This window comes from Cajanus cajan, chromosome 6 (assembly GCF_000230855.2).
Source record: "Cajanus cajan strain Asha chromosome 6, NIPB_CcT2T_4, whole genome shotgun sequence".
NCBI lineage: Eukaryota > Viridiplantae > Streptophyta > Magnoliopsida > Fabales > Fabaceae > Cajanus > Cajanus cajan.
Window position 1 is genome coordinate 24973444 of NC_138522.1, and position 23452 is coordinate 24996895.

The following is a 23452-nucleotide window of genomic DNA, read 5'->3' on the forward strand; positions in this document are numbered from 1 at the left end:
GAAGAACTTCTGGGGGGCGATGGGCGAGGTACTGGCTTCTGGGGGGGCCCTTCGACGAGCCAGATGGCAGTGCCGAGGTTGCGGGAGTAGGTGTCGGGACCTTGGAGCTCGGCCCCTTTCCATGGGCCTCAGCAGAGACAGAGGTAGGCGCCTCCTGCTCAACCACGGGGGCACCCGCCCTTGGTACCTCCGAACTTGGAGCCACCAGGACCTCGGCAGCATGCCTCACCTACAAAAAATACAAATTTCCCCCTAAGTCAGCAAGCAAGAGAAGAGCAGTATAGAAGAAAAACCACAAAGAAAGGCACCAACCTTGGTGGCCTGGGAAACCTGCTCGGTGGCCTGGGCGATCTCCTCGGCGGCTGCCTGAGGAGCTCCCTCGGGTGGAGAACCCCCAGTCAGGTCGACCGCATCAGCATCAGCAGCCTTGGAGGTCACCCCCTTAGCATCTCGAGGGGAAGAGGTCCCCCCGACCTCTTTTTATCCCCTCTTTCTTTTTCTTCGGGTCTCCAGGGGGGCCACCTCCTCCTCTTGAGGCTTAGGGACCTCAATCCCTGCTCCAATAGATCCTCACAAGGATTCCTTAGAGCTTCTTCCCCACATCTGAACCTTGTGATCACCGTAAGAGAAATAGGAAAATAGGGATAACCGCGCTAAAAACTTCTCTATGTAAATTTCTCATGATGTGCATATTTCTAAGTCAAGTCAATAATATATTTACATTTTCTTATCTAGAATTATTGGCTGATATTGGGAATAATCTGCTCAATGCTATTTTCCTTTCTTGCAGGATATAATAACTCTTCTAATATCAGACTGTTTCCAGAAACTTATCCATTTCGTCTGAATAATCATAATAAAAAAAGGTGTTTTCATTTGACTATACAGAGTCTTCATGTGGCACATATTTCTGATTCAGATTAATGCATTTTTCTTTATGTATGAATTGATCTGCTTATGACTACAAGTTCTCTTACTGCCTAAGCATCTCACTTACTATATAAATATTTTTGATGTCTGAATACCCGTAGAAACTCATCTATCTTGATGACTACAAATGAGAAAAGTGATAGTATGATTCGCTTGTTGTACACATTTTTTTCCCTTGTGTACATATGTAGTTCAACTCAACCTAATCTAACTAAGTATATATGATTCATTTAGAGTTATCATCTTGATGAGTGAAACGCTCTGATCAATGTTATGATAAATAATCTTGCATGGAATCTCATTTGTTATACTAATTATTTTGAAACAAATATTTTCTTAAAAGCTATCGCCCTGCCTTGATATTCACCCTAATATCAATTCCTTTTTGATGATCACAAAGGGGGAGAAATATAAAAGAATTAATCAAATACGTTATAAGTAATCAGAAATAGGCTAAGAAACAATCTAGTAAGGGGGAGAGCATATACTAAGGGGGAGAAATACAATGAACGTCATACCATACAAACACTCTCTGATTTAATTTATCTGAAACCATTTGATCAATTATATTTTTCATCATCAAAAAAAGGGGATATTGTTAAGTCAGACGAAGAAACTCTCAGTAAGGTTTTGAATGAGACAAATATAATGTGTATTGTTATTTCTAACAAGTGTGTTAGTGTTTTAGATAAAGACATAAGTACAGGCAAACTAAAGAATAAAGAATATACATGTATTACCGTCTACACCAGAACCAAGAGATATGAACTAAGCACTGGAGAAAGGCTGATCAAAAGTAGGAAATACATCAGATGAACGCAAACATAAAGGAAATAAAGAACAAGAGCACGAGCAATCAAGATGAAGGGCAAAAGCTAACAAGACGACAGATGAGGAGATGAAAAGGTTAAATGAAATCAAGCCCAACACAAGAAGAAAAATAATGAAGCTTTAGATGATACAAGACCATGGACAATGGACAAAACCAAGTCAAGCATCCTAGATGGAGTCAAGAGCTTGCACAGCTGACCAGACGAAGACTCAAATGCACAGAAAAAAACCAAGAAGGTTGGATTACACAAAATAGAAGAAGAGAGAAAAGCAAAATGGACTAGCACTTATCCACAAATCAAAGCTGCATGTGTCAAAGCAAAAACACCTATAGTCAACAAAGGATAACGCCTCTGTAGCTACAATACCAAGAAAGTATAAAGATATCTAGGTCATCAGTAATGTTAGATATAGAAGCAAACAAACGGTACAAAACACTTCGTGAAACGCAGATTCAACAAGCAAACATTTAATGCAAGATCAGATGCATTAAATGCAAGAATCCACAAAGCCTATGCAAACTAAACAAGAGAATCAGACGATGGCTAGTCAAGCATCAAAACAAGGTCTGCTCACGGATGGAAGAACATTCAACAAACACCAGATGAGGATTACTACAAGAAAGAGACATTGGAGTATCAGAAGAAAAGCCAAAACAAGACCAAACCTGGAACAAGAAAAGGTGTGTCGAACATCAGATGAAGCTAGATGGTCAACTCTGTTAAAAAAATAGTTAAGGCAAGGCACATCATGAGAACCATACAATTCAAGCTCATTGAATAAACGAAGTACAATATGTGCACTAGACGACTATGAGTCCAATATCAGATGGATGTTTGTCAAGAAAAACCCCCAATGCAACATGAAGAAATGGACCAAGCATGAGACAAAGAAGAAAGTCAACTATGCATCAGATGAAAGACAACATAGACTGAAAGACACTTCAGAAAGAAGCAATGTCTGTTTATTCACATTGTGGACCAGATTAAAGAAAAATCAAAGCATTAAACTCATATGTTGAGACGAAGGTCAAGATTGAGATGCACACGACCAACAAACGAAGACGAAGACTGCCACGCAAGTAATTAAAGAATCAAGTCTCAAGGAGCAAACCAAGACATTGTCTATGACCACACAAAAGCTCTCAACGTAAAACATGTGATCTAAATGAAGAAACTAAGAAGAAGAGCAAGCACGTAAAAGCAAAATCATGCATCTGTTAGAAAAAGTGCATTACTCTTTCAGATAAGGACAATGCTATATTGCTGCATGACCGGAAAAAGATAAACAATTCCTAGGTCTCAGATAAAGTCAAACACTGCTTCCAATAGGACAGAGAAGAATACACACAAGGTCTATCATAGGAAGCAACATTTAATGCAAGAATCTGAGCATTAAATGAGAAGATCCAACTATTCGTGAACGATTATATTAGCTTCAATGGACATATGCAACAGGCAAATTTTACAGGCCTATAACTATGCAATAACCTCAAATTAAAAAAGGTTGGAAAGAAGCAACGAGAGAATGACTATATGCATCGCCCTGGGCTTTGAGCATTAAGCACCAAAAGTAATATCAAGCCCAAAATAAAAAATAGAGAAATCAGAGATTGATTTTTCATAGTCAAATCTACAATGTATCATTGTATTCGCACTAGTGCAAAAATTGGATTTAAAATCGGAGTTTTAAGATCGATTAAAAGATAACTGATCATAAAAGTGACACGGTGGCAATTTTGTAAATTGTACTATCCGTACCGCTATGTCGAGCTTGAGCTCGGCTTCACAGCACAGGACGACCTCGGACACGCGCTAAGCTACGTCAGCTCGACATCCAAATAGATCATAATCGATCTAGGGCCCAAAGCCCAGTAAAACCCTAATCCACACAAAGATACGTGCATTACTTATACGAGACTCATACTTTCACAAACACTAACTTTAGCATCGGAGTCTCTTTTGCAGGTACCACCCCCATCTTGGAGCAACAAGCGTACCAGTGAAGGAGGCTCGCCGATCTTGCCTGACAGATCGTCCCCTACAACCGATCTCCGGTAAGAACATTTGGCACCCACCGTGGGGCCGATCAAGATAGCTCTTATCGGCCACGCTTATGGCTTTCACCCGAAGCCATAGTAGACGAGCAAGAGACGACGTAGATCACACGACAAACATGGACAACGAAGCAGCATTGAGAAGGCTGATCGAGCAAGTCGAACAAATGCGGCAGCAACACACCGCCAATCTGCAAAGCATGCGTGCCAAGCACGAAACCGACCTAGCGGGGCTGCGTACCGCTAACGACACTGACCTAGTAGCGCTGCGCGCCGAGAATGAGCGTATTCGCGCCCAACTTCCTCGGCACCCTTCTGATCAACCCCCTCAACTGAGTAACCAACACGAGGAAGAGGGGCATTCGGTTTCTCAACCATAGACAGCACCTAGGGCACCGACTCCCAGGCCTGCCACACATCGATCACGCGCATCGACGAACAGGTCGGCCCATGAAGTCAGCATTTCTCCTGCCCAGGCTCTTGGCAATCGAGCGAGCATCCGCCGCCATCCTTTTGTGGATGGTATTATGGAGACCCCCCTACCTTTCGGCTGGAAACCCCTCCACATCGACCGCTACGACGGCACGACGAATCCAGACGAGCACGTCACCCTGTATATTACACAGGTAAACCATTACACTAATGATGATGCTATTCTGTGTAGAGTTTTTCTGACCTCGCTCAAGGGGGCTGCACTTAACTGGTAAACCCAGTTACCTGCTGAGTCGATTGAAGACTTTGACACCTTGGTAAGGCGATTTACGGCGTAGTATGCCATGAGTCGCCCTCACCACTTCACCTTCGCCGCCTTGGCCAGTCTCCGATAGGGCGACGACGAATCATTGAGGGCGTTCATGGCGCGCTTTGCCAGCATCTCGGTGAAGATTCGGAACCTGAACCCCGAGGTCGCCCTGCACACCATGCTCATGGCGCTCAAGCCAGGCCCTTTTGTGGACAGCCTGTGTCGCCGAGCTCCCGCCGACATGGACGAACTCCGCTACCTCGGCCTCGCACCAAAGCTCACCGCCGATCACCTTCATCGACGACGAATACACTAGTGTCTGCCCCAACTAGGACGATCCAATGGTCATCGCCGTGGAGGTCGCCAATTGTGAGGTCCACAAGACGTTGATTGACCAAGGAAGCTCGGTTGACGTCCTCTATTGGCCGATGTTCCTCAGGTTAGATATCCCTCACTCCCTTATCCAACCTCACACAGAACCACTAGTTGGATTTGCAAGAGAACGAGTACACACTCGAGGATACGTGGACCTGCTGACAACCTTCGGAACCTCTCCGGACACAAGGAGGATTATGGTCCGATACCTCCTCGTGGAAGCCAACACCTCCTACAACATAATCATTGGGAGGCCGACGTTAAACAAACTCAGAGCAATGGTGTCTACCCCGAACCTCACCATGAAATTCCCAAGGAGTGATGGCAAGATTATCTCCGTCAAGGCAAACTAGAAGACAGCTCGGCAGTGCTACGCCGAAAGTCTGAAAGTCTCTTCATCTGACGAGCGTTGCAGTAGTGATCCCCCCATAGTGGCTCACATCACCCACGTGGACATCACTAACCTCGATCCGAGGTCCGACTCCCATAATGAATGACAGAGTCCCATCGACGAGCTCGATGACCTCCAGATGGAGAACATTCCTGGGTAGTGCACGAAAATCAGCAGACAGTTAAACCCGGAGTTACGGCAACAGCTCGAAGCTGAAATCTCCAAGAACGCTGACCTTTTTGCATGGTCCAGCGTTGACATGCCAGGTATAGATGCTAACTTCATCTGTCACAGGTTGGCAATTCACAAGGAGGCGAAGCTAGTGACCAAGAGGAAGAGGAAGGTCAGTGGTGAAAGGCGGGAGGCCATCATCACTGAGACGCAAAAGTTACTGAACGTCGGCTTCATCCGTGAGGTTAGGTACACCACATGGCTAGAAAACGTGGTTCTGGTGAAGAAGAGCTCAGGCAGGTGGCGCATATGTGTCGACTACACTGATCTGAACAAGGCATGCCCCAAGGACTCGTATCCATTACCAAGTATCGACAGACTGGTCGATGGAGCATCCGGGCACGCCCTCCTCAGCTTTCTGGGTGCTTACTCTGGGTACAACCAGATCATGATGTACCCACCAGACGAGGTGCATACGTCGTTCATCACCGACCACGCCAAATTTTGCTACCGAGTGATGCCCTTCGGCCTAAAAAATGCAAGGGCCACTTACCAAAAATTGATGGACAAGGTTTTCCACCAGCAGATCAGGCGGAACATGGAAGTCTATGTTGACGACATGGTGGTCAAAACCACCTCGGCCGAGGACCATGCTGCCGACCTGGCCGAGGTGTTTAGCCAGATCAGGAGACACAACATGCGTCTCAACCCAAAGAAGTGCATCTTTGGTGTCCAGGGAGGTAAATTCCTTGGCTTCATGATCACTAGCAGGGGGATCGAGGCCAACCCGGAGAAGTGCAAAGCCATTATTCAGATGCAGATCCCTCAGACCGTGAAAGAAGTCTAGCGTCTGGCAGGAAGGTTGGTCTCCCTTTCCCGATTTATTCCCAGGTTGGCGGAGAAGGCAGGACCCATCTTCACCCAGCTACGGAAGCCAAAGAACTTCGAGTGGATGGACCAGTGCAAGGAGGCTTTCAAAAGCTTCAAAACCTTCCTCACGACTCCGCCAATCCTTCAGAGGCTGGACCACCAGGCTAACCTCCTCCTCTATCTGGCTGTGGCAGAAGGCGCGATCAGCGTGGTTATAGTGCAAGAGCACCAAAAAATGCATACACCAGTCTATTTTATCAACCGAGTCCTCCAAGACACGGAGAAACGGTACTAGACGATTGAAAAGCTCGCATTGGCGCTTGTCACGGCAGCTCGGCACCTCCGACCTTACTTCCAAAGTCACTAGGTGGTCATCAAGATCGACTTCCCAATCAAGTAAATCCTAAGAAAGCCAGAGCTCGCCGGGCGGATGATAGCATGGTCAATAGAATTGTCCGAGTTTGGCATCCAGTACGAAAGTCACGGCGCCCTGAAAGCTCAATGTCAGGCCGACTTCGTGGCCGAACTCACGCCAACCTCAGTCGATGAACCACAGGTATGGACTTTACATGTTGACGGGTCATCCAACTCTAAGGGTGGTGGTGTAGGTATCATCTTGGAAGGGCCGAATCAAGTCACTTTGGAGCAATCCCTCAAGTTTGGCTTCAAGGTGACCAACAACCAAGCGGAATATGAGGCGCTTCTCGCAGGGCTAAGGCTGGCTCACGACCTCGGGGCACAAAGAGTGAGTTGCAACAGCGACTCAAAACTCATGGTGGAACAGCTTAGTGGGGCAAACCAGACCAAGGACACCCTACTGCAGAGGTATTTTCATCTAGCCACCCAACAAATCTCCTCCTTCGACGAGTTCAACATCCACCATGTACCCCGGGAGCAGAACGCAAGAGCTGACCTCTTATCCAAGCTTGCCAGCACAAAGCGTCCCGGACAACATCGAACTATCATCCAGGAGACCTTGCACTCACCCAGCTTGGACGACAAGGTCGTCAACACCAACGATAGCGAAGAAAAAGGGTGGATGACAGGTGTTTGGAACTACTTGAAGGCAGGAGTTTTACCCGAGGACAAGGATGAAGCTCGGAAGATGAGGGTAAAGTCGGGTAAGTTCGTAATTGTTAGAGATGAACTGTTCAAGCATGGAATCTCCACCCCTTTTCTCAAATGCTTGACTACACCTCAAGCTGCTTATGTCATCGAGGAAATCCACCGAGGTATATGTGGCATGCATTCCGGGGCCTGTTCGATGGCGACCAGGGTACTCCGAGCTGGATACTACTGGCCCACATTGAAATCAGATTGTCAAACCTACGTACAGAGATGCAAGGAATGCCAGCAGTTCAGCAATACACATCGACAACCACCCGAAGCCCTTCACCAGATGATGTCATCCTAGCCTTTTTCCCAGTGGGGAATGGACATCCTTGGACCATTCCCCCCGCGAAAGGTCAACTCAAGTTTCTCCTGGTGGAAGTTGACTACTTCACCAAGTGGATCGAGGCATGTCCACTAGCCAAGATCACCGCCGAAAACATACAAAAATTCACTTGGAAGAGCATCATTTGCAGGTTCGACATCCCTCATACCCTCGTTACCGACAACGGCAAGCAGTTCATCGCACAAAGCTTTAAGGACTTCCTCTGTGAGCTCGGTATCAAGCACCTCCCGACCTTGGTGGAGCACCCCCAGACCAATGGCCAAGCCGAAGCTGCCAACAAAGTGATACTCCGAGAACTCAAGAAACGGCTAGGGAACGCCAAAGGGCAATGGGCCGACGAACTCCCCAGTATCCTCTGGGCATACCATTGCACCCCCCAGTCAACAATGCAAGAGACGCCTTACAGGCTAACTTACGGAGCTAACGCAATGATCCCAGTGGAAGTCAGGGAGACCTCTCATCGACGCCAAGTTTTCAATAGAAAGCAGAACGATCAGGAGATTGCAGCTGACCTCGACCTGATCGACAAGTTCAGAGAGGACGCTCGGATCCATGAAGAAGCTTGTAAACTCTGAGCTTCCAGAAGATATAACACGCGAGTTCGACCTCGCTTGTTCTGAGTTGGCGACTTGGTCTGGCGACTACTTGGCGAAGCCCGTAGAGATTCATCAGAAGGAAAGCTCGCACCGAATTGGGATGGCCCATTCAGAATCACTTAGAACTTAGAAAATGGGGCTTACCGGCTAGAAGAGCTTGGTGGCAAACCCATCCCGCGAACTTGGAATGCCACGCATGTGAAAAAGGAGGATGATGAGGGAACTTCTGCTTGATTTTTAGATTTCTAAAGCAGAAGGTCATTTTTGTGGAAAAAGCGCATTTAGTGAGTTTTTCTTGCAGATGAACTTGCTTCTCCCTTCTTCTCTGCCAAAGCCCAGTCCCCATTCTTGTTGTGCTTCTTCAGCATCGACTCTAGAACAATTGTTTTCACTTCTTTGTCCATTTTGGGCTGTGTCTTCCTCTGCTATTCTGACTTAGAATTCTTGCTTTTAGAAGATTGGTGTGCACCAGACACCATTCCTCCCAGGAATTCTTGAGGAATATTCGAGAAGACGTAGTGTATCAAAACCAAGTTAGTGTAGATGACACTTCTAGTTCGGATACACCAGAGTATCCCACTTTCCTTCATCTGGTTGATATTATAGTGATGCTTTCACATGTGTTACGATCATGTCTTCAAGAGAGCGAGACAATGAGGCCTTTTTTTCTTAAAGAATCATCAGAAGAGAGGATTGGAAGATGAAGTATGTGAAAGTTTTGAATCGTATTGTGCATGACTTTGATTCCTAAGAGCCCTATGGGGTTTTTATAGCCAGAGAGAACTTCCAATTTTATGATTATTTTTAATACATGCATTACGTGGCGCCTGTTTGTCTTCCTTGTGCAAAGTGGCGTGCGGTTGTATTTAATTTGAGATAAGGGAAGTGTCTTTTCCATAGGCACACAAGTAACGGTTATACAACTTATTGATTGAAGAGCATATCCATTAATAGTGGGAGATGCTTGATTACCATTGACAGATACACCTTCCGATGATGATTGTTATAGATTTGAAGTATAATCAACAGAATCCTTAGACGCAATGGTCAAATAAACATATGGGAGATTACTTAGGTGTGGCATCAGACTAAGAATTTCAGACGCAGTGGTTTCTTACTGCATTTTGAGGAGTTCATGGAAGAAATGGTTTTGCCACGCTTGTCATCCTAGCAAGTATATATATTAATATTCTAGCAAGTTCAATATGTTCATTTTTTACAATAGCTAGTATATACCTTACTGAGATAAAAGAATTGATACTCGTTTTACCTATTCCGACTGTCTGGTTCTCCTTGCTTTTCTGACTTCTCGTTTATCCTTTGTTTCGTCATGGATCGATATATCCCCTGCACTGTTTGACATGAAACACACAAAAGGGGGGTTGAATATGTGTGTGTGTAAGAAGGAGTTTTAAACCCTTTTCGCAAGAATAATGTTCTTCGTCCAATGCACTTTTTAGATACCAAACAGTTATGCAGAATTTGCTTAACACAAGGTCATTGCGTCTGAAAGATTTATCATCTACTGAAGGAAACTGTTTCAAATAACAATAATGATTAAAGTTCTTGCATTTTCCTTTTCAAGATAGTTTCATTTAAAGATAAGCAGTAGATAAAGCTCTTCAGTGTACTAGATATGTTAATCAAAGTTTGCGTCTACGTCTGAAAAATCATTTCACTTAGAGGTTATTGGTGGACAAAGTTTTCCACAAGGATTTAATAAGTAAGGAAGATATGCGTCTAAAAGAAATATGAATTAGCAGTGCAAGTTATTTTATATTGGTTCACTCAGACTAAGCTACGTCCATTCTCCTTTAATTGAAGGGTTCAACTAAATATGCATTCAGTACAAAAGTATTGTCGACCACTTCTAGCCTGTTGACTTCACTCATCAACGCAAGTATATTCTTCTCAGCCTCTTCAGACTAGTAGTGAGTATTACGGACCACCCAGGTCAGAACCACTCCTGGTCCAAGTATTCTCGACCTCTCCAGGTCCTGAGTATTCTAGACCATCCTGGTCACAACCACTCCTGGTCACGAGTATTCTCAACCACTCCTGGTTGGCTAGCTTCACTCACCAGCTCTAGTATTCTTAAACCACTTCTGGTTCCCCAAGTATTCTCAACCACTCTTGGCCTGCCTAATTCACTCACCAACGCTAGTATTTTCTTATCAGCCACTTCTGGCTAGTAGTGAGTATTCTTTGACTAGCCTCTCCAAGCTTTACAAGTATTCTTTACCTAGCCTCTTCATGCTTTACAGATGATAGATGTATAATCGGGTTTGATTGTTTGGGTTACTCTCACAAAGAGGATACATATGTGAATTACACTCTCTAAGGTTTCACTACCTTTGTCCTACAGAGATTCTAAGTGTGTGGGTTACTCTTTAGAAAGAGGATACATAAGATTACAACATTCACTAACGTTTCTATCCTAAGATACATTCGGAACACCTTAGACTATAGAGACGAATACAATGATACATTGTAGATTTGACTATGAATAATCGATCTTTGATTTCTCTATTTTTCTTTTGTGCTTGATATTACTTTTGGTTCTTAATGCTCAGAGCCCAGGGCAATGCCTATAGTGATTCTCTCGTTGCTTCTTGCCAACCTTTTTCAGTTTGAGGTTATTGTATACTTATAGGCCTGTAAAATTTTCCCGTTGCATATGTCCGTTGAAGTTGATATAGTCGTTCACGACTAATTTAATCTTCTTATTTAATGCTTAGATTCTTTCATTAAATGTTTCTTCTTGTGATAGACCTTGTGTGTATTCTTCTATGTCCTGTTTGCAGCAGTGTTTGACTTTATCTAAGACCTAGGAATTATTCGTCTTTTTCTAGTCATGCAGCAATATATTCGTTATCCTTATTTGAAAAACTAACGCACTTTTTCTGACATATGCATGCTTTTGCTTTTGCATGCTTGCTCTTCTTCTTCGTTTCTTCATTTAGATCTCGTGTTTTATGTTGAGAGCTTTTGTGTGGTCATATACGATGTCTTGGTTTGTTCTTTGAGACTTGATTCTTTAATTGCTTGCGTGCCAGTCTTTGTCTTTGTTTGTTGGTCCTGTGCATCTCAATCTTGACCTTCGTCTGAGTTTAATGCTTTGTTTTTCTTTGATCTGGTCAACAATATGAATAGACAGACATTGTTTCTGTCTCGAGTGTCTTTTAGTCTGTGTTGTCCTTTGTTTGATGCATAGTTGACTTTCTTCTTTGTCTCATGCTTGGTCCATTTCTTCTTATTGCATTGGAGGTTGTTCTTGACACACATCCATCTGATATTGGACTCATAGTCGTCTTGTGCATATATTGTACTTTGTCTATTCAATGAGCTTGAATTGTCTGGTTCTCATGATGTGTCTTGCCTTAACTGTTCTTTTAACAGAGTTGACCATCTGGCTTTATCTGATGTTGGACACACCTTTTCGTGTTCCAGGTTTGGTCTTGTTTTGGCTTTTCTTCTGATACTCCAATGTCTCTTTCTTGTAGTAGTCCTCATCTGGTGTTTGTTGAATGTTCTTCCATTCGTGAGCAGACCTTGTTTTGATGTTTGACTAGCCATCTTCTGATTCTCTTGTTTAGTTTGCACAGGCTTCATGGATTCATGCATTTAATGCATCTGATCTTGCATTAAATGTTTGCTTGCTGAATCTGCGTTTCACGAAGTCTTTTGTACCGTTCGTTTGCATCTGATCTTGCATTAAATGTTTTCTTGATGAATCTATGTTTCACGATGTCTTTTGTACCATTTGTTTGCTTCTATATCTGACATTAATTATGACCTAGATATCTCTGTACTTTCTTGGTATTGTAGCTACAGAGGCGCTGTCCTTTGCTGACTGATAGGTATACTTGCTCTGACACATGCAGCTTTGATTTGTGGATAAGCGTTAGTCCATTTTGCTCTTCTCTCTTCTTCAATTTTGATGACCCATTCTTTCTAAATACCTATTGTATTCCTTTTTGTAAAAAACTTTTGAAATCAATTAAATATCCTTCTAAGACATTAATTGGCCAATATGACTAATGATGTGCATCAATAAACCAAAGCATTTCACTCGTAAAAAGGAGAAAAGGAAAGCCAGCTTTTCAAAACCAAATCATAATATGCATTACATGCATCCAAAAGCATTTCACACACTTAAAAGATTTGCTTTATCCTAGGGAAATTATTCAAAATATGCAAAAACTAGCATCCTACAAAAATAAAATAAGCATTCATCATTTTTTCATGTCAACATAGCCAAAAGCCAAAAAAGGGAGGGGAAAGAAATCAGGCTTGGTCCCTTCCTTACTCATTTACAAGGAATTGAGCATCCTTTGCATGAAATCCCGCAGCAGAAACTACAAAGTCAACGCAAGACTAGCAACCGCTCTGGCTATCGTATATCAAAAATTCAAACAAGGGGAAAGGATTGCCACAAAAAGAGATACCTAGCCAAGTTAGATTAACTACCAGGGCAACCAAGACCCACGTATCACAAAGTTTGGCTAAAAGAATAGCCTACTCCTCAAAGAAAACTCAGATCAAGCCTAAAAAGACCTTCAACAAACACTATTTAATCAAAATCCCGATAGTAGAGAGACCAAGCATGGAGAGGCTTCAGTAAAACAAAACTCATTGATAAGTGCTATGATTTCATTAAGTTTATGGCCTAATTTGAAGCACTTATATCAATTTTCCTTGCTTTAGATCTTGTTTTTAACTCAAAACATATCTAAATTGTTAGGTGATCACATTTTGTCTTTGAATCATATTTTTTGGTAACTTACAAGTATTTGGTTGTTGTTTTGTAGTTTAGGAGAAAGCTAGGAAAGAAGGAAGGAAGCAAAGGACAAAGTGGTGAACTCAAAGCATAAGGAATTTTTGGTTAAGTCTTCAGGCTAAGCCTCAGATCCATGCTTAGCCTCAGCATGGCAGAGAATCACTGGAACAAACTTCAAACCTCAAGCTGAGTGTGGAATTGGCACTTAGCGTGAGAGTCCCAGAATATCATTTCTTTCCAGACCTATCCTACACGCTTAGCGTGGCATCTCACAATTAGTGTGAATTGTGCTGACATGTCATTATTGACATAAGACAAAAGTTTTTATGACCTAAAAGAGGATTTTTCAAGGATAGAAATGAGAGGAATCATTCTTGGAGTCTGTGTGGTGGCTAGAGAGCTCTAGAACCTTCAAGATCAAGCTTCTTCCTTTCTTCATCATTTGTAGAGTTCTACATGTCTACGTGGAGCTAAACTCACCCTTGTTGGGGTTTGATGTAACTAAACCCATTCTCATGTGTAAACTCTAAGTAATCAATCTCAGTTGTTATTCAATTTTATTGCTTTGTTTTTGTGAATAATGCTTGTTATGGCTTGATCACCCATAACTTGAACATAAGGTTTTTAAGAGATTGAGAAATGATTTTAAAACCTTTGACTTGATATAGAGAAGCTAATGGTGCTTATTGCTAGAGATAGAGTAAATGCCATTGGTTTTTAAAGCTGGTTTCTTGGTTAAACTATGCAAGAGATTGATAGTTTAAGTTAGCAACTTAGATGCCAACTTGTAAGAGATCAAGGTTGGTTATTTGTGAGAGTGATTGATAAATTCTGAATGATAACTATTATGAGCTTAGTGATAAACATGAGAGAAAGGTTTAGTGAAGTCAAACCTCAACATTTATTAATATTGCTTTAGAATCAAGTTTTGCACCCTAAGTGTTTACAAAAATACCAAAAAGAATTTGTATTGCTTGCTTACATTATTTACTGCAACAAATTGAACTATTATTACTTTTCGGTATCTTAGTTAGTATAACAAGTGAAATTGTAAAGTTTTGCGCAACTCCCTTGGGAGACTATACTCATACTTTCATTGAACTACTTATACGATTTGGTATACTTGCCACGGGAGATAACACTCACACAACAAGATCAATATAGACTCTCGCAGACAGCCGTCTAAACAAAAGCCAAGACAACCCAAGCCAGGGGCACCAGAAGAACACTAATCACATCAACAAGCACTATTTACCATCACTTTCGTAATAGAGAAAGACAGAATCCCAAGTCACAATCTTTCTTAATCAAAGACAAGAGGACACCACTCCTCCAGATTCCTCAAATGAAAAAGAAAATCAGGATCACAAGTTACAATCCTTCCACTCTTCTACCCACCAGCACAAAGGCACTACTAATAAATTATCAGCATCCCTACCTAAGAGAAGGGGCAATCAAACTACATACTCATAGAAGGCGACCTGGAGAGGTCGACACAACAATACTCATCAACACAACAACATAGCCTGGAGAGGCTGCAAAGAATACTCAAAACTACACTCATACGTCAATTGGAGCCTAAATACCAGTCTAGCTTGGAGAGGTTGAACCAAGGAACACTCACCATTAGGTCGGTTAGAGTCTAAACACCAATTCAGCTTGGAAAAGCTAGATCAAGGAACACTCACCATTAGGTCGGTTGCAACCTAAATACCAGTCCAACATGGAGAGGCTGGATCAAGGAACACTCACCATTAGGTAGGTGGAGCCTAAATACCAGTCTAGCTTAGAGAGGCTAGACCAAGGAACACTCACCATTAGGTCGATTGGAGCCTAAATACTAGTCCAGCTTGGAGAGGTTGGATCAAGGAAAACTCGCCATTAGGTCGACTGGAGCCTAAATACTAGTCTAGCTTGGAGAGGCTGAACCAATGAACACTCACTATTAGGTTGGTTGGAGCCCAAATACTAGTCCATCTTGGAGAAGCTGAATTAAGGAACACTCACCATTAGGCTAGAGGCTAAATACTAGTCCAGCTTGGAGAGGCTGGATCAAGGAACATTCACTAATAGGTTGGCTGGAGCCTAAATACTAGTCCAGCTTTGAGAGGCTGGATCAAGGAACACTCACTTATAGGTCAGTTGGAGCCTCAATACCAGTCTAGCTAGCTTGAAGAGGTTGGATCAAGGAGCATTCACTTACATTTTGGTTGAAGTCTTAATACCAGTCCAACTTGGAGAGGTTGGATCAAGAAGCACTCATTGGTCGGCTGTCCAACTTGGAGAGGCTGGATCAAGAAGCACTCATAGGTCGACTGGAGCATTAATACCACTCCCGCTTGGAGAGGCATCATAATACTCACCATGGCAGGAATAACATAAGGTTCTTGCCTTCCAATCAATTAGAGAAATCACCACAGAAGACTCTTGGAGAGGCATTACAATACTCCAATGGCAGGAAAAAAATTAGAATCCTTGCCATCCATCCCTAGTAAAGACACTTGGAGAGGCATCATAATACTCACAAAGTAGGAACAACATAAAGTTGCTAACCGTCAAACTCAATCAGCAAAGACAACCCAAGACAGGGGCACATCAAGCCCTTTTTGACCGTTATCCTTAGGGCAGCCTCCATTACAAATCAAGCCAACAAACAAGGGCACCACCAGATTCCTCAAATTACATCATCATGGCAGAAGGCCTGGAAAGGTCGGCATAATAATACTCACTTCCCAAACTGGTACACGACAAAGCCATAAAGGAAAATTCTAGAGAGATGGTACTCAAATCATGACTTGGGTCGGCTAAAGCCCTAATATCAGTCTAGCCTAGAGAGTTTGAGCTTAAAAAATACTCATTTCTCAAACTGGTACACGAAAAAGCCATAAGGGAAAATTCTGGAGAGACAGTACTCAAATCACGACCTGGGTCGGCTGAAGCCCTAATATCAATCTAGCTTGGAAAGGCTAAGCTCAGAAAATACTCATTTCCTAAATTGGTAAACGACAAAGCCATAAGGGAAAAGTCTAGAGAGATAGTATTCATATCACAACTTGGGTCAATTGAAGCCATAATATTTGTCCCACCAGGAGAGGTTGAGCCCAGCAAATACTCATTTCCCTCACTAGTACACAACAAAGTCATAAGGGAAAGTCTGGAGAGACGGTACTCAAATCACGACTTGGGTTGGTTGAAGCCCTTATATCAGTCCAGCCTAGAGAAGCTGAGCTTAGAAAATACTCATCTCCCCAACTGGTATACAACAAAGCCATAAGGGAAAGTCTAGAGAGATGATATTCACATCACGACTTAGGTCGGCTAAAAGCCTAAATACCAATTCAACCTTGAGAGGTTGAGCTCATAATATACTCACTCTGTAGTGAACCCAATAAGATTTATACCTAACCATCACAAGGCAAGTAGAAGCAGTACAAAGCATCCATATGAAGCTAGAGATTCAGATGGTACATTTTGCCATCCTTATTTCCCAATGGAGCACACAACCCAACACTCAACTACTCTAAGGAACAAGGATATGGGCAAACCCATTTATCTGAAGGAAGCAATATGGAGGCACCTATGCGAAGAGACAGAGAGAAGACCCGAAAGAAATGTCTACATCTTTACTTAACTCTGGAGAAGCAACACATAGCCATCCATAGTATAAGTAAAGAGGGGCAGCTACAGACACATAATTCTGTATAGGGTATCCAAAACAAGGTAAGAAGACTTTGAAGGCCCAATATGACACTTGAACAGACCAGAACAACATCAAGAGGCCCAAAAGCATAAAGGGCTAAAATAGGATCTCAGAACGAGTTGTTCCCAAATTGGAATGGGTTGTTCTAAATCATCAAAAAGGCTTAAAAACCCCAGGTCATAATGGACTTTTCCAAATCTAGAATGGGCCGACCTAGGTTGTTATGAGTAAAAAAATAATATAGAATGGGTCATTCTGATTTCAGAACGAGCCGTTCCAAATTCAAATTTTCGCCATAACGAACTGATCTGGAATGGCCTGTTCTTGTGACCAGAACAGTCATTCTAGTTAGATTTGATGCCTATAAATAGGTGTCTTGTGCACAGTGAAAATGGACCGAAGTTGGACCAAAATTTTTTCCTATTTTAGACTGTATAGCTAAGAAATTCTCTTTTTCCCTCTCTCTTTTGTATTTCTTGAGTTTATGAGGATATTTGTTAGTGAGAAAGGCTACCAAAACGCGCCTACAAACCACCATTGAAGAATTTTTATAAAGCTTGCTTCAGAGATATTTTCATCAAATTTTTCCCTTCTTTACCATTTTTATTCATATTATATTGCCATAATAAAAAGCAACCATGTAGATATATTAATCTCAAATATGTAAAAAAATATGTAAATAATAATAAAAGGGGAATTAAATATTCAAACTATTATTCTCTATTACACTAATTTCATCATAGGGTATTGATATAGGGCATTATAGGATGCCTAATACCTTCCTTACATGTAACCAATCCCCGAACCCAATTCTAGCTATGAGGGCCATTTTGGTAATTTTAAAAATATTTTGTTTTTCTAACACCATGGTTAGGAGGTTGTAGTAGGATTAAGCCTGTGTTAATGTTAGTAGACCTAAACTTCTCGTGAGTTGGACTACAACTTAAAGCCCAATACCTATCTTTATTTGGGACCTTATGGTGGAGGACTTTGGGCCTTAATTGGGCTTTATTTTTTGGGCCTCATATTTTTTGGGCAAGTAGTATAGGTTATTGTTGGATTTATTGGGCCGTAGGTTTTTATTTAGTCATTTAGACCATGTGAGATCATTTGAATTTGAATTAGTAGACATGTGGTTGGGCATGTGGAGTGGCGCACATGGTCTACAAATTCAAAGTTAAATGCATCTCAACTAGCATTCAAATGACTCATCTAAACCTCCTAAATCTAGTTACACATGGGAGCACATGTGGGAGCCTACGTTCGCCCACCAAATTTGAATTTTGAATTCAAATTTGGCACGCCACATGTTAGTTAACTATTGTGGTTCACTTTTGACCCATGGTTAACCTAACTTCTCCTAGAAGCCACTAAGATCTATATAAAGGTGCCTCCACCGTTGTATCCGTGACTTAAAATTTTATCAGATATCTACATTCAAAAAATTATCTTCTAAGTTCTCTAAGTGTGTCGAAAAGATAAACACCAAAAGGGACGGTTGAATAGTGTATATCAAAAACTTGCACGTTTGCAAGTAAATGAGGTAGTATCTACAACAAACAAAGGGCTAGCAAGAGTACTTAAAGAATACTATAAGTTTTTATACTGATTCACCTCAACCACCAAGGCTACTTTCAATTCTTAATCCAACCAGATTGAGATCCATTAACTTTCAACAAAGTTATAAGTATTCTTTCACCAAGCTACTTTTGGCTCAACACAAGTCTTCTTTGATTGTCTCTTCAAGCCACTACCCAAGTATTCTTTTTTACAAATAAGCCTCTCCAGGCTCAACCCCAAGTATTCTTTGACTATCAAACCTCTCCAAACTCTACCCTATAATAATGGTTATGAAGGTATTACAAGGTTGCAATTGTAATCTCTATAGACGTTATTACAATGAACATTCAAGTACAAGAAAACTCTTGAAGAAAATTTTCTATATAGTTCTCTCTTGAGTTGTATATTTTCTCTATATATCAAATTCTTCTCTATGTATCGCTTTTGTGTCTCTTGAGTTCCAAAGCTTCTTATATAGTTGCTTCGAAAGAGATGACTGTTATAACTTTTTGAGTCTGATTCATAGAACTATTTTGTCTTACTCCTTCATTTGATCTAGAGATAAAGGAAGTATTTTTTGGTGCATTACATACTTTAATTAATGCCTTTCACCTAAACGTACTCCATATCTTTGATAGCTAAAGCTATTTGATGGACTCCTTCTCTCCATGGGATGATCAATGGTGTCCAAGGATTAAAAGATCTTTTTCTCCACAATCATAATGGAGTGTAAGGGGCTGGATGTTTCTTCAAGGGTGAAGAAAAGGATCAAGGTGGTGTGAGGTGATGATGAAGGTTGAATATGAAAGATGAAGGGTGAAAGGTGTTTAGGTGCTCTAGGTTAGCTCACTTCACCAAGGATGGATGAAGGCCACTCAATGAAAACCTAATACTCAATCTAGGTGGAGAGGAGAGGTTTAGGCCGTGGAACCCTAGATGACTAAGGAAAGATTTTAAGGCAAAACACTCACTCAAATGCATATAATCCAACGTATTTACAAGGTGGATGATGGAGGACCATCCTTGAAGACACATGTGGGCCCCATCACTAGGTCCATGGCTAGGAGAGTTGAAGAGGAGGAGGGTGTTCACACACCAAGAGACACTCTCCTCATGATCATAGAGTATTAGTTTTCTCCTAAGCCTCATTAGTATAGGGTTTATTTTATTTTCCAATTTTACCCTTGTATTTTGGGGTGTTTAGGACTTAGAATTTAGTTTCTCTTGTATTTTCCATTTTACCCTTGTATTATGGGGTGCTTTAGATGATTAGGGTTTTAATTTTGGGCTAGGGTGTTAAATTAGAAGGGTGACGCATTTTTGGTGCTCATTGGATCTATTTTTTGGTGTTAGAAAGGCTTAGGCCCAAGTGGAGGGCAAAGGTTGCATGGTCTTATCATGCACCTAGATATAGCCAATCTAAACCCATAGATTCCATCCTTGGCCACCAAGTTGCATCTAGGGTTCATTTGGAGTGCATTTTCCTTGTGAATTTCGGCCATGCACACTCCAAATGAAACCCTAGATGCCTCCCCTCCTATAAATACCCAACACTCCACACCTTGTAAATACTTTGGATTATATGAATTTGAGAGAGCATTTCTTTGCCTCAAATCCCATCCTTAGTCCCTTGGTTAGTTCGGCTAGCCCCCTTCATTCTCCATCCTTGGAGATTGAAACCCTAGAGTGGCCTCCACCTACACTTGGAGTGAGCCAACCGTGAGCAACCCTACACCACACCCTAAAACACTTCCGCCACCATACTCTTTGTTCACGCCTATCTTCCTTTTCCCATCATATATCACCCTTTGTCTACCCTTTGGTGAGCCTAGATCAAGGGCAAGGTCTCTCCCTTCAACTCTATCATCAACCATGGAAGGAGGGACACCATCAAGTGGTATCTAGAGCCAAGGATCATCAAGGGTAAAACGTTGTCTTCCTTGTCTTCTTGTCTTTTCTTTCCATTCGGTCTTGTCTTTTTTTTTTCCCTTCTTTGTATGGCCGAATGCTTTGGGTTCATATTCTTGTCTCTTGTGAACCTTCCTTGAACATGATAGGTTTACATTATTAGGTGTGCCATGCTTTTTATTTTTAGGCTCGAGTCTCATAAAAACATGCTATGAATATGCTTTTGATTTTTAAATCCACCTAAGTTTTGTCATATTTTATGTTTCCATATTTTTTCTACAAAAAAAATTCCATGTATGTGCCAAACACCTTTGCATGAAATACATGAACAAAAATACCATGATGCATCATTCTAAGTGGGCGTGACATATAGGAGCCATCTAGGAGTCATTCATGCATGCTACTTAGTCCTAGCATGTTCTATGTGATTTTTGATATCCATGTGTAAATGCTTCCTTGCACATGCATTGCCGCCCCACTTCCTTGCATTTTCACTTGATTTAGTCTAATTTTGGTTGTATGAAAAACCCTAAAAGAATCTAAGAGGTGTGCTGAAAAATTTGTGCAATCAACTTGTACTAGATAGTACAAATCAATTTCCACTCAAAAGATACCCAAAACACCTCTAAGAAACCGCCACTTGTCCTCCTCTCCTTGTCTTAAAATTTGACCTAATTTTTCTCTCCACCCACAAGTGAAAAACCTAAGCAGCAAATGGGCTGAACTTTTAAAAAAAAATTTGGACCCAAAGTATAAAGAAAAGTGACGTGAAAAGAAAGGAAAAGAAAGAACAAAAAAAAAATTTGACCAAAAAGGACTTGTTGCTAGACTTGTGGACTTGGACCAATACCTATGCTTTTTGGAGTTGGACTTAAGACCATTATTGACCTATTTTGAGACCTTAAAGATGGCTGGACCAAATTCATAAAAGACTTAAATCAAGTGGGCTTAAACACTAATCCATTCTAGTGCCTTTCTAGGAATACTCTTTTGTGTGCTTCCTATTTTTGATTGAGTCTTAATTTTAGTTTGTCTTTTCTTTGGCCTCTTTTGTTTTGTCTCAATCATTTCTCTCTGAGTTTAGCCTTTCCTAATTGTGCTTTTCAGTTTTATTTCTTGGACTCTTGCTCTTTGGGTTGGTTTCATTTTGTTTGTAGGTGAAGAACCTATCTAGCAAACTAGCACTCCTTTGGTGGATTTGAGTGGAGGAGTGAACCGAATCCAAACCTAGCCTTTGGAGGGATTTACACCACACCAAAAGGAGTGTTTAAACACTTGTAGAGAACTAACAAGTTTTCTCTTTGTGAAGGAACCCAAGTGGAGGAGTTTGAAGACCTAAAATTTTTTATTTTTTCATATTTTGCTTGAATTGTTCTTTTCGGCCTCTTTGTGTTTTTGGCCTTGGTTTCATTCATTTTGGTTTGTAATTGGCCAATTCTAAACCTCTTCACTTTGGTTTTAGTTCGTGTAGTTGAAGGTGATTTGAAAACCTTCACCTAGGACTTCGACTAGAGTATGCTTTAAATGTTTTCCTTGTTGCATGTTATAAAGCTTTTGGTAGTATAATTGTTAGGTTTTTAACTTTGCTTCCAATTACGTTAGAAGGCTTGCTTTGCCTACTAGGGGTAACGTGCACACACACACTTTATTGTTGTGCCAACTTGTTTTGTGAGAAAAGTGGAAAGGGCTTTGTGATTTTTACTTGATAAGGCTTGGTTTTTAAGTGATTCCTAGTAGTCCACCTCCCTTTGATAGTTCATTTTGTACACTTAAGCCTTTTCCTACCTATCTTGCACCTTGAAAACCTTTTTGAAAACCTTTTATCACTCACTCTTTGTGAAAACTTTTTCAAAACCTTTTTTTTGAAAAAAAAAACTTTGTGAAAACCTTTTCTTGATCAAAGATGAGTGATCATTCTAGTGTACATGGTCATAACTCTTGTAGTACTAGGTCTAGTGTTAGGGATGAACTTAGGCAACTAAAAGAGTACCTAAGAAAAAAAGAAGAGGAAAATATAAAAAGAGAGGAAGAGTTGAGAAGAAAAGAAAAAGAGTTTGAAAAAAATAATGAGGAAATAAAAAGGTTGCTTGAAAGACTAGTTATGGGAGGAGAGGCTAGTGGTTCAAAACCAAGTGTCACTTCTCCTAAATCCTCAAAAGGCAAGGGGCACATGATACATTCAAGTGTTCATGAGGAGGAAGGGCATCATACCCAACCTCCAAGTGATATCTTCCATAGTAGTCATCACAATGATGATTACTATCAAAGACCCCCAAGGCAACATAGACATAGGGAGTCTTCCAATAAGGAACCCCACATCCCTCTTCCCCTATTTCATGGCAAAGACAATGTTGAAACTTATTTGAATTGGGAAATGAAAGTAGAACAACTATTTTCTTGCCATAGAGTGAGTGAAGAGAGAAAGGTTTCTTTGGCAACCCTTAGCTTCCAAGGGCATGCCATGTATTGGTGGACCTCCTTAGAAAAAGAAAGAAGAATAAACCATGAGCCTCCAATTCAATATTGGAATGAGCTTCGTAGTGCCTTGAGAAGGAGGCATATTCCTCCATACTATGACTGTGAGCTTATGGACAAGCTACAAAGATTGAAACAAGGGTCATCTAGTGTGGAAGAATATAGGCAATCTATGGAGTTACTCATGATGAGGGTTGGGATAAGGGCAGAAGAGAGGACCACCATCTCAAGATTCCAAAGTGGTCTTAACCTTGAAATAAGAGACAAAGTTGAACTCTTACCATATAGAGATTTGAATGAACTTGTTCAACTTTGTTCTAGAGTGGAGCACCAACTCAAAAGGAAAACTTTTAGAAAAGACTCCACTCCATCTTATTCCAAGAGTTTCAAGAAGGAGGGCCCCTCTTCCAACTCTTTTCCTAAAGAAAAAGAAAAAGAAACCTCTCAAAGAACATCTTCCAAAGAAACTAAGACAAGTGACATCAAGTGCTTTAAGTGCCTTGGTCGAGGGCACATTGCCTCTCAATTCCCAACAAAGAAAACCATGATTTTAAAGGGCCAAGACCACTATAGTAGCCTTGATAAAGCTACTTCTTCTTCTTCAAGTGATG

The 23452-nt window shown here is 41.3% G+C and overlaps 1 protein-coding gene across 1 annotated transcript; it reads left to right on the top strand.

The window, feature by feature from the left end:
• Positions 1-6796: 6796 nt before the first annotated feature.
• On the top strand, positions 6797-8397 carry LOC145958626 (uncharacterized). The gene is made up of 2 exons (XM_083076131.1): positions 6797-7598; positions 7703-8397. The coding sequence occupies exons 1-2, from the start codon at positions 6797-6799 to the stop codon at positions 8395-8397; spliced, it is 1497 nt and encodes a 498-aa protein (XP_082932257.1).
• The last annotated feature ends 15055 nt before the right edge of the window (positions 8398-23452 follow it).